At 55.0% G+C, this 10,817-nt stretch overlaps 1 protein-coding gene across 3 annotated transcripts; it reads right to left on the bottom strand.

Annotated features, from left to right (window-relative positions):
- Positions 1–365: 365 nt before the first annotated feature.
- Positions 366–8,933, bottom strand: LOC142002365 (uncharacterized). Of its 3 annotated transcripts, XM_074978430.1 has the most exons (7): positions 8,199–8,933; positions 7,648–7,772; positions 6,981–7,076; positions 6,417–6,581; positions 4,487–4,678; positions 3,016–3,540; positions 366–745 (listed from the first exon to the last, which is right to left on the bottom strand). In XM_074978430.1, the coding sequence occupies exons 3-7, from the start codon at positions 7,044–7,046 to the stop codon at positions 467–469; spliced, it is 1,227 nt and encodes a 408-aa protein (XP_074834531.1). In that variant the 5' UTR covers positions 7,047–7,076; positions 7,648–7,772; positions 8,199–8,933; the 3' UTR covers positions 366–466. The 3 variants fall into 3 exon arrangements, with proteins under 3 accessions (XP_074834531.1, XP_074834530.1, XP_074834532.1); XM_074978429.1 differs by lacking the exon at positions 6,981–7,076; XM_074978431.1 differs by lacking the exon at positions 6,981–7,076 and having other exon boundaries at positions 7,648–8,933.
- Positions 8,934–10,817: the final 1,884 nt, after the last annotated feature.

Here is a 10,817-nt window from a genome sequence, read left to right as displayed (position 1 = left end):
CTGCTTCAGCAATGGGTGTGGGATAAGCTGGAAAGACCTGAGTTGCATCTGAGCACAACAGAGCCCTAGGGAAGATGGATTAACCCAGAAGGATGAGGATGGATGTGAATTTCTCTGTCTTGGACAAGTCAGTTGGTATGATGGCTCCCTTCTGCAGAGACTCCACAGTCTTTCTCCTACCCAGCTGAGGAGGGCTAAACCTGGATAAGCTACAGGGGGACTTCAAATATGAGGTGTTACATCTCCCTGAGTGTGCCCAGCAGTGCTCTGGATCCCTGGTAGCTTGTCAGAGAGAATACCCAGCCCTCCGTCCCCACCCTCCCAAAAAGAGAGGCAGAGGCAACAAGAAGCTGTTACAGAAGTAATATATTTTTTTTAAAATAACCAGCCCTGGGAGTGTGTCAGTCTGTATTCGTCTTTCTGAGTTTGAGGCCAGTTACTGTTTGGCAGGTGGCAGTGAGCTGCTTTAACGGGGGTAAACACGGTTTCGCCTACGGGAGATCCACAATCGCAGCCGACTGCTCATTTGTCCCCTGTCCTCTGTCCCCCAAATGCCACCAGCCTGGGACTTCACCACAGAGGATCTCCTGAAGATCTTTTGCACCCAGCTTATCAAGGAACGCAGGCTGAGCCGGGAGGGGGTGGGTCGGGGCTCTTCACAGGCTGGCTTGCCAGAGGTCATGGAGTGAGAGTGTGGTGAAGGCTTCCTATGCCCTCCATCGTGGCTGCTTCCTGATGTTTCAATCTACAAATACCAATCACAGGAAGGAGTTGGTGGGAGGGGCATCCTCTAACCCATCCTTCTACAGGTGGGCTGGGCTGCTTTAACACTTGGGACCATTGTTATTCCTTAGCTATAATCCTCTACCAGTACCTGTTGGAAAGCTACTCAGCACCCCACTGGCTTTGGGTTTGCCACAGGCCCCAACAGGGGATGTGTCATGCTCCTGCATTTCTCTGTAATCTTTCTTCTAGGGAAAACAAGAAGCACTGTAGCCCCCTATTTGACTGCCAAGGGCCCTTCCAAACTGAAAGCTCAGGAGGGGCTTTATTTTATTTGTGTACTTCATTCGCTAAAGAATGTTTCCTTCTGTTCCTTTGTAACAAAGGCAGGACCCTGTAATCACACGCCTACTGGGTGTGGTTTGCTGTCCCCTGGAGTGGCACCTAGACCACTTGTACAGAGGAAGTGTCTCCTCTAGCACCTCAGCTGAGCCCCAGCTGGCTTCTAGCTCAAACCATAGAGGCTCCTGCACTAAGCTGCAGAGGTCCCTGATTTGCATCCACCTGAGGGCAGTTACAAGAGCACTTGCCTTCTGTGCTCTCTGCATGGAGAATGCCCAGCAGTGGGACATGATCCTTCCATCCTGGTCAGATTAAATGCAGTGCCTTGCATGTTGAATAGTAACAGAGAGGAAGCCGTGCTAGTCTATGCACTGTTCAGATTAAGGTTGGGTTTGGAACTGGCAGCACCCATGTTGTCCCAGCACAGCATTTTTAAAATACTATAAATTGGAAGCTTAAAGGGGGTCTCTGGCTAGGAACAGCTACAACTTGTCCTGTTGCTTCTGTGCCCCAGCCTTGGGTTGGAGCCCTGTTGTGCTTAGTACTCTGCCACTGTAACAAAGAGATGCTGCCTGCCCTGCAGGGCTCACACCATCTGAGACACAAGGCCACAGCCAGGCAGAAGGGGGAACACAAGGAGATGTTGCTGCATCACAAGTGGTAGTGACAGCACACTGGCTTCCAGGCTGTTGTTGAGCTTTGCACAAGTGAAAGTATGCTGGTGTGGCATGCCAGTGAGTGAGGGGCCAGCTCTGTTCATATGCTAAAGCCCCACAGGGGCTCAAACTACTCCCCCTCTGGCCCAGCACCATACAGCTGGGGACAGGAAGGCCCAAGCCAGCACCCCCAACCCCTACAAGATGTAGCCACTGCACATCTTGGTTCCAGCCCTATCTATCTCAGAACTGGAAGGGACCTTCAGAGGTTATCAAGCCCACTCCCCTACACGACCCATCACCATCCCTGGTGCTTTTTTTTTTTTAAATCTCTGTGCCCTGGATGGCCCTCTCAAGGGCTGAGCTCACAACCGTGGGTTTAGCAGCCCAAGGCTCAAACCACTGAGCTATCCCTCCTGCCAGCTTAGGTAGTGCAATTGCTGCCCCACCAGACTCAGGGATCCAGCAGCCAGTCAGCATAGTGGTTATGTGCCCAGCGCTGAGCGCCTCATGCTCTGAGATCTCCATACACCCAACCTCCTTCCCTGACTCCTGCACCCTCCGCACCTCTGCTTGGTGCCCCCACACACTCTGCCCTGACTCTTGCATCCACCACCCCTGCTGAGTCCCCCCACATTCCACCCCATATCGAAATATCTTCCAGCTACTGTTGCATCACAGCCCCCTGCCCTGAGTGCCCTCGCAAGGGTGAGTGAAACACAACAGTACCAATAAGGAATTTAAGTTACTTTCACCCTGCCCAGCACAGGCATTTGCAGGAGGGCAATGAGATGGCTTTGTGTAGATTCACAGACAGCAGCTCTCCTGTGTGTGGCGCAGCAGGGGAGAAAACCCCGAGGTGCTGGTTTGAAGGTGTAACTGAGTTAAGTCCCATTAACTGGGAGCAAAACAGGTGCCCAGGGCCCACTGGCAGTGCTTCCCATCCCCCCACACACTTCACAGCACCTCATCTCTGTGCTGTGCTCACATGGAGAGAGAGAGCCTCTCATCTGCCCTGGGCCCAGCAGAGGGTTGAGCTCTGCCTGGTGCATGTCCTCATCCTCCTTCCCACGTTGCTTTTGCTGTTTCTTCAGGGGGGCTTGGTTGGTGGCAGTTGCAGAATGTAACATGGGCCCCTGGCTTGTGCTGGACAATAGGCCGCTCTGAGGCTCCACCCCCAGCAGCTGTCCCAAGTCTCTCCCCGCAGACCCTAGGGTGGGTATCCCACCACAGGTAACTCAGGGGCAGCCTCTGTTGTGAGGGTCACTTCAGGCTCCTTCAGGCTATCGCTCACCTCTGGTCCAAATCCCCTTTGTTTCTCCTCTGCAGGCTGCTGGTGGCTAGAAACCCCCTCAGTCCAGCCTTCTACTTCCTTCCCAGGTGTTGGGAGTCTCTTGCCTTCCACCAGTGGTTCCCTGCTGGGTGTGATGGGACTGCTCTGGGTGGTCTCACAGGTCACTGCTTCTCTTCCATCCCAGGAGCCCTGAGGGGTGTCACTGGCTTCCATGTCCGAGAACCTTGGGTCCTCCTCAAACCCCCCACTGCATTGGATGCTGACATCGCAGCTGCTTCCTGCTCCTCCTTCAGCCTCAGCAGGATGGGAACTCATGCTGCGGGGCAGCTGGTAGCGGGGGAGCTCAACATAGGTTCTGTAGCAGGGGAAGTAGCCGGTGGAGACAGCGGAGTCGCTCAGTATGGACTCCTCGTCTAAGAGGCAGTAGCTCTCGGAGTCCTCAGGGCTGTTCCCCAGGTGCTCTGGCCTGAAGAAGGAAGGGGTAGTTTTACCCTCTGTCTCCAAATTTGTTGATAACGAGCCCAGCTGGAAGCAGAAAGAAACCGGCTCAGACACCAGTAAACCCATCCTTCTCAAAGCTCACCTGCTTTTCACAGGATAGTGGTTCAGCAGCTCCTTTACTGCTCCTTTCCATCAGGCCCAGTTCTGCACCTTCCCTCTTGCCCTATGCACACCACCACGTGGACACTAGGGGCTGAATTCACCAGGGCTGCAAGCAGGGGAATGCCAGTCTTTGTTCTTGGCCTTAAACGGGGGGGGAGTATGATGATGGTAAGGCTGGTTCTGCCCAGAGATGGCAGCCTTGGGAGTGCAATGCAAGAGGACTCTTGTTTGGGATCACTAGAGAGGAAAGGTGCTATTTAAATGCCAGGAGTTTATCATTATAACTGTTATGTCCCCACGCCACTGCTTTTGACTGGGTGAACTTCCTTCAGAGCTCTCTGACAAGTGAGCTGCCACATTACGGCCATTAGTGCATTTTTCCCCTTGCACTCTGCTGGGAGTGAAAGACCTGCTGTCCCCATGGGGACAGGCCTTTAACCCTCTGATCGATCACCATTGCCCCCTCTTTAGGTTCGTCGTACAGGTTGAAACTCCCTTATCTGGCACTGTCCCATCCAGCAACATCTCTCATCCAGCAGCACAATGGAGGTTGCTGAACTAGAGAGTAGCTGCAGAGACCCCTGCCACATGGGGGAGCCCGGGAGCCCCAGGGGGTCCCCCCTCCAGGTAGCTGACCTGACCTCCTCTCCAGCAAATCCCCTCGTCCAGGACCACTCAGGTCCCAAGGGTGCCAAATGAAGGAGGTACAACCTCCTTGGGGAGTGATGTACCCCTACAGATGCTATTTTTCTGGGCTGTTTTTTTTAGGTGGGTTTGTTTACTGAACAGGGTTGTACTGAAGATGTCAACCTATTTCTCCCTCACTCACTGGATTAGCTGAGCTCCTCCACAGATGGAGTAGCATTACCTCACTCATTTGGGCCTCCAGCTGCTCCTCTCTGTTGCTAGTGAATGTCGCCCCAAGCTCCAGTTGTGCCCCATCACCCACAGTCTCCTTTATCATCAGTTCCGAACATTCATCTTCCGGGTTGCTGCCTGGGATACCTTGGTGTGGTTCTGCCTCCTCTTCCTCCTCCTCCTCCTCACCCATCTCACGCAGCTGTAGAACAGAAACATGCAGGAGTATCTGACTCACAGGCTGAGCCTTTCCCCATTCTGCATTCCATCTGCCCTCCGGCATGTTTGACCCCCACCACAGAAGGAAAGGAAAATACATAGGACAATAATTCCTAGCCAATGGCTCTCAGTTCCAGAGTCTGAAGCGTATAGAGCCCTCTGAATCCCCAGCTATCCTCCTCCACAGAGGTCGATCTGCACAGTGCATTTTTGTGGCAGCAGATACCAATTTCGTATGTACAACCCTGCAAATTGGTGGCCGGAGAAGAAGAAAGTGTCCTTGGCAATGCTCTGCCCAGCAGCCAGCTGGAACCAAGCACATTAGACCTGGACAGCATGAGCCCCCACCACCGTTGCAGGGCAACCTTTGCACCCTGACATCACAGCCTTCTGCCAGCGTGCCTGTCACAACCACGCCATGTCCTGACTCCAGCCACCATCTGCTTCATTTTGGTGACTGCCCAGAGAACTCTTCCCCAGGGGTTGGGCTGGCCATTGTGTTCTCCTTGGTGCCTGGCTGAGGGATCTGAGTGTGCACTTGCTCAGCTCTTCCTCCCCAGTGCTGCAGTATAGAGATCCGCAATCAAGCAAGGACATATACATTGGCTTTTGCTCTGTGTGGCTTCCTTCCCCCACCTGTGATGCTGCACTTTCCTCTTGGAGCTTGTATGTCCCCTGCAGCCCAGCCTGCTCTTTTATATAACACTATGGTGTTATACAACAACCATCTCAATCCTGGCACCCTTGACAATCAACAACAAGCTGCTGGCATACAAAGGACACACTCTGCTCCTAAGCGGGAGCCACCTGCTCTCTTCCTGCAGTCCAGAGTTTTCTCTTCCTCACTTTCTCTTCTACGCCCATGGCGTGATTCTGCAGGATGTCTTTACCATGTAAATTTAGGAGCAGCATGGTACAGTGATACACAGGTTGAACCTCTCTCATCCTGCACCTTCAGGACCTGACAAGTGCTGGACAAGAGAATTTGCTGGACAACGAGAGGTCTACCACCTTACCAACACTTCCACTGCTTATTGGGCTCTGAGAAGTCACTGAGGGGTAAATTACACTAAATAACACCACAGAACACTGAGAGCCAGGACTGGTGGCTGTAAACAAACTTTCTGTGACCGTGGGAAATTTGGCCATGCCCATTATAAGTGGTTGTCTGGCTAATTAAAATCATGCCGGATTACAGATGATGTCAGATGAGAGTGCCAGACTAGAGAGGTTCAACCTGTGCAAACATCAACATCTTGTGCATTACAAAGGCAATTTCCCACCTTTGATTCTCACAAGAATGGCAGCTATCCCACTTAATTTACTTCTTCCACGGGTCCTATTAATGACAGGTGACTCCCTGCCACCCTTTTATTTTTTTTTCCTCTTCCTCCTTCCTTCCCCCTTTCCTGCTATATAAACCCTGGATTATTATTCTCTGCTCCAAATCTGAGCAAGTGGGTTTTACCCATGAAAACTCACCACCTAATAAATAAATTTGTTTGTTTGAAGGTGCTGCAGGACCACTTGTTTTTTGTGGAACATCAGCATGGGCAGAGTCATCTCACAGGAACTGGGAGCTGAATGGAGTGAAGGAGCTTTGGCCACCCATGTAAAGCAGCTGGAACACAGAGATCCCAGACTAGTGGTATCTAGGAATTATTTCTCTTACTTAGAAAAACAAAAGGGAGGTTTTCAGGTTCCCCGGGAAGCAACAGTACCTCTTTTCTCTCCAGGGACTCTGCTAGACTGTTATTTTGGTGGGATTCCTCATCTGCATTCAGCGAGCTTGTCAAGCCCTCGTTTCTTCTAGTACCAAATGTGTTTTTTCCAGTGGGTGGTTTCTTGAGTATGTCCTCAGAATCACCTATGAATACTTCAGGGAACTGTAGGGAGGGGAATTAGGAGCATTAGCTAAGTGGGTCAGGAGCAGATACTATAGGAGAAAACTTTTCTATATATTTTCTAGACATGTGAGACAGAATGGAGGAAAAAGCTGGATTGCATCCCAAACAAGCAGATTTGAAAGAAGAAACAAAGCCCTGACTAGGAGGATTTAGTTGGGGTTGGTCCTACTTTAAGCAGGGGGTTGCACTTGATGACTTCTTGAGGTCTCTTCCAACCCTGAGTCTGTGATTTGGAGACACACAAAACATGCAAAGTAAGTGGTTGTGATTTTCATTAACTTTGGTAGGGTTGCATCCACTTACTATACTCAAGGGCTAAATTTGCTCTGTCACAGCTAGGATCACAAAGAACCAGGTAATTTAGAATAAAGGACTGACCTGAACTGTCACCCAAAACTCGAACCCTAGTGTTCCCCAGAGCCAAGACAGTTTGGTTAACTTCATTTTCACTTCTGGCTACATCTCCTGCCCCTGCTGAGACCAGAAACAGGAGGATGGAAATACTGTCAGAGAGGCTAGTTGCTAGGTAGTCCTGAGACAGAACTGGAATCCTGAGGAGAAAGCCATGTTCTTGGGAGTCTGCAGCCTTACTTCTATAGGAAGGAGCTTGTGATAAATTTGGATTGGTTGCTTCTCCAGACAGAACCATCTAATATTTTTCATTTCCCCATCTCTGTTTATCATCTTGTAAAGCCCTGTTGGGGACAGAATGGAGAAAGCATCACCCTGTCTCCAACTATGTTTGTAAAAATGCAACTCAGTCTGAATAGTATATTGGTAAGACAGGCGAATAAGGCATGATGGCACTGTCCTTTGCTTGTTCCCCCACACTCTATGGGGAATAACAATTCTGGCTTTTCGCCTGCCTCTTCAAAACAAAGAGCCATGTTCATGACAGGTGTAACTCCACTAACTTTAGAAAGCAATTTGACCCTGGGTTTGAAATGCCAGAACTTTTCAGCCTTATGTCCATAAGGGTTGCTGGTTTTCTTGTTATGAGTCTCCATATCTGTTTTAGATTGAATGTCATAGGCAATATCCTTACCAGATTTCCTGCCATGCTTTTAAGGTGACTGAGGGATTTGGTCTTCAAATGGTCAACTGTCAGGAATGTTCTTGTGAAGCAGCTGTCTTGCTCACTCCTTGAAGCAGCCCAGCCTTGAATTTGGTCTACAAAAGAGAAGTAAGCATCTCTGGCCCCCTCGAGATGAGCTCTCCTCCCAGCCCTGTCCAACCTGCAGAGGGGACACTAAGCGAACAGTCTAACATGACATCATAAAGGTTCTGAACACATCACCGGAAGATGACACAATAGGCAGACATCAAGTAAGATGTTCCTATGGAAACCAGCAAAGGCAGGCACATACCCCCTAATTTAGATCTTCAGACAGATTTCAAAAAGCCTAACATTTTGGAATGCTCCATGTTGGGGTTTTTGGCTGAGCCTATAATTGACATAAAGGGGCCACTTGCAAAAGCCGAGTTTGGATCCAAAGTGCAGGGACATCTGGACCGGGGGCTTTGGTTTGTGGCCACCCCTAGAAATTAAATTATGAATAAACCCAACTGATCCCAACCAAAGAATGGTCTGGCCACCTGGGTTTGTTGTTAGGTTTCTACTTTCAAATGAGATCAGTGGTTGCATCAATGGACTTTCAAAGATGGGTCCTCAGGGAGCAGCCATGTTGTCTGGCCCTTTTCACCTAGGAATCGCAGATTGACAGGCTAGTATTCAGGGATGCTCCTGAACGAACCCTTGTGAGGCTGCTGAAATGTGCAATCAGTTTCATTAGGCACCAGTACAATACAACCAAGAGTTTCTGAGAACCATGATCCAATGTACACGTTAAAAGTTCTCTAGAAATCCACTAGCAGAGAAACAGAGTAATAGGTCAAGAATATAAGACCAGCCACAGCCAAGGTTGCAGCACGAGCGTGATGCAGTGCAGTACATGCAGTGAGTAAGATCCTGTGAGGGGCATGCAGTAGCCTAGTCATCCAGTTCCGGCTTGCAGTACCTGAGGCAGCGAGTGAATTGGATGCACTGGGGAACGGACAGTTGTGGAAGTAGGCAAGGAGGGGCTGCAAAGCTCAGCACAAGGAGTGTGGCTTGGGCAGCGAGAGATGGTCAGTGGGGGCTGGCTGAGGGCAGGGGTGGAGTGGATCAGGGGCCTGGTAGGGCCCGGTGTGGGTGAGGGAGGACGGGCAGGCAGTATTTGTGCAGTGTGTGCCACGGGGGGGTGGGCAGCAGAGGGTGCAGCAGGGGAAGGACACAATGCAATGAAGGGGTGGGCACTGTCCAGTGTAGGGAGGGGTGGGAAACGCCCAGAGTGGGTGGGCAGAAGAGGAGGGCAGCGACTTATGCAGTGAGAGGGCAGCGTCTAATGCAGGGCAACATCAGGGGGCCATGCTCAGTAAAGGACGGGGTCAAAGTCCAGAGGGGGGACCCAAGGAGGTGCAATTGGGGGGCAGTGCCCAGTGCTGGGGGGGCCATGTCCACTGGGGGGGCCCGAGGAGGTGCAGTTGGAGGGCAGTGCCCAGTGCTGGGGGGGGCCATGTCCACAGGGGGGGCCTGAGGAGGGGCAGTTGGGGGGGCAGTGTCCAGTGCTTGGGGGGCCATGTCCACTGGGGGGTCCCGAGGAGGGGCAGTTGGGGGCAGTGCCCAGTTCTGGGGGGGCCATTCCCCACTGGGGGGGTCCCGAGGAGGTGCAATTGGGGGGCAGTGCCCGGTGCTGGGGGGGCCATTCTCACTGGGGGTCCCAAGGAGGGGCAGTTGGGCAGCAGTGCCCAGTGCTGGGGGGGCCATGTCCACGGGGGGGCCCGAGGAGGGGCAGTTGGGCGGCAATGCCCAGTGCTGGGGGGGCCATGTCCACTGGGGGGCCCGAGGAGGGGCAGTTGGGGGGCAGTGCCCGGTGCTGGGGGGCCCGAGGAGGGGCAGTTGGGTGGCAGTGCCCAGTGCTGGGGGGCACGAGAAAGGGCAGTTGGGGGGCAGTGCCCGGTGCTGGGGGGCCCGAGGAAGGGCAGTTGTGGGGCAGTGCCCGGTGCTGGGGGGCCCGAGGAAGGGCAGTGCCCAGTGCTGGGGGGCCCGAGGAGGGGCAGTTGGGGGGCAGTGCCTGGTGCTGGGGGGCCCGAGGAGGGGCAGTTGGGGGCAGTGCCCGGTGCTGGGGGGCCCGAGGAGGGGCAGTGCCCGGTGCTGGGGGGCCCGAGAAGGGGCAGTGCCCAGTGCTGGGGGGCCCGAGGAGGGGCAGTTGGGGGCAGTGCCCGGTGCTGGGGGGCCCGAGGAGGGGCAGTTGGGGGGCAGTGCCCGGTGCTGGGGGGCCCGAGGAGGGGCAGTGCCCGGTGCTGGGAGGCCCGAGGAGGGGCAGTTGGGCGGCAGTGCCCGGTGCTGGGGGGCCCGAGGAGGGGCAGTTGGGGGGCAGTGCCTGGTGCTGGGGGGCCCGAGGAGGGGCAGTGTCCGGTGCTGGAGGGCCCGAGGAGGGGCAGTTGGGGGGCAGTGCCCGGTGCTGGGGGGCCCGAGGAGGGGCAGTTGGGGGCAGTGCCCGGTGCTGGGGGGCCCGAGGAGGGGCAGTGCCCAGTGCTGGGGGGCCCGAGGAGGGGCAGTTGGGGGCAGTGCCCGGTGCTGGGGGGCCCGAGGAGGGGCAGTTGGGCGGCAGTGCCCGGTGCTGGGGGGCCCGAGGAAGGGCAGTTGGGGGCAGTGCCCGGTGCTGGGGGGCCCGAGGCGGGGCAGTGCCCGGTGCTGGAGGGCCCGAGGAGGGGCAGTTGGGCGGCAGTGCCCGGTGCTGGGGGGCCCGAGGAGGGGCAGTGCCCGGTGCTGGGGGGCCCGAGGAGGGGCAGTTGGGGGGCAGTGCCCGGTGCTGGGGGGCCCGAGGAGGGGCAGTTGGGGGGCAGTGCCCGGTGCTGGGGGGCCCAAGGAGGGGCAGTTGGGGGCAGTGCCCGGTGCTGGGGGGCCCGAGGAGGGGCAGTTGGGGGCAGTGCCCGGTGCTGGGGGGCCCGAGGAGGGGCAGTTGGGGGCAGTGCCCGGTGCTGGGGGGCCCGAGGCGGGGCAGTGCCCGGTGCTGGAGGGCCCGAGGAGGGGCAGTTGGGGGGCAGTGCCCGGTGCTGGGGGGCCCGAGGAGGGGCAGTTGGGGGCAGTGCCCGGTGCTGGGGGGCCCGAGGAGGGGCAGTAGGGGGCAGTGCCCGGTGCTGGGGGGCCCAAGGAGGGGCAGTTGGGGGCAG

Source organism: Carettochelys insculpta, chromosome 27 (genome assembly GCF_033958435.1).
Source record: "Carettochelys insculpta isolate YL-2023 chromosome 27, ASM3395843v1, whole genome shotgun sequence".
In the NCBI taxonomy this organism is placed as follows: Eukaryota; Metazoa; Chordata; order Testudines; family Carettochelyidae; genus Carettochelys; species Carettochelys insculpta.
Note: the sequence above shows the minus strand (reverse complement) of the source record. Positions and strands in the feature narration are given on the sequence as shown.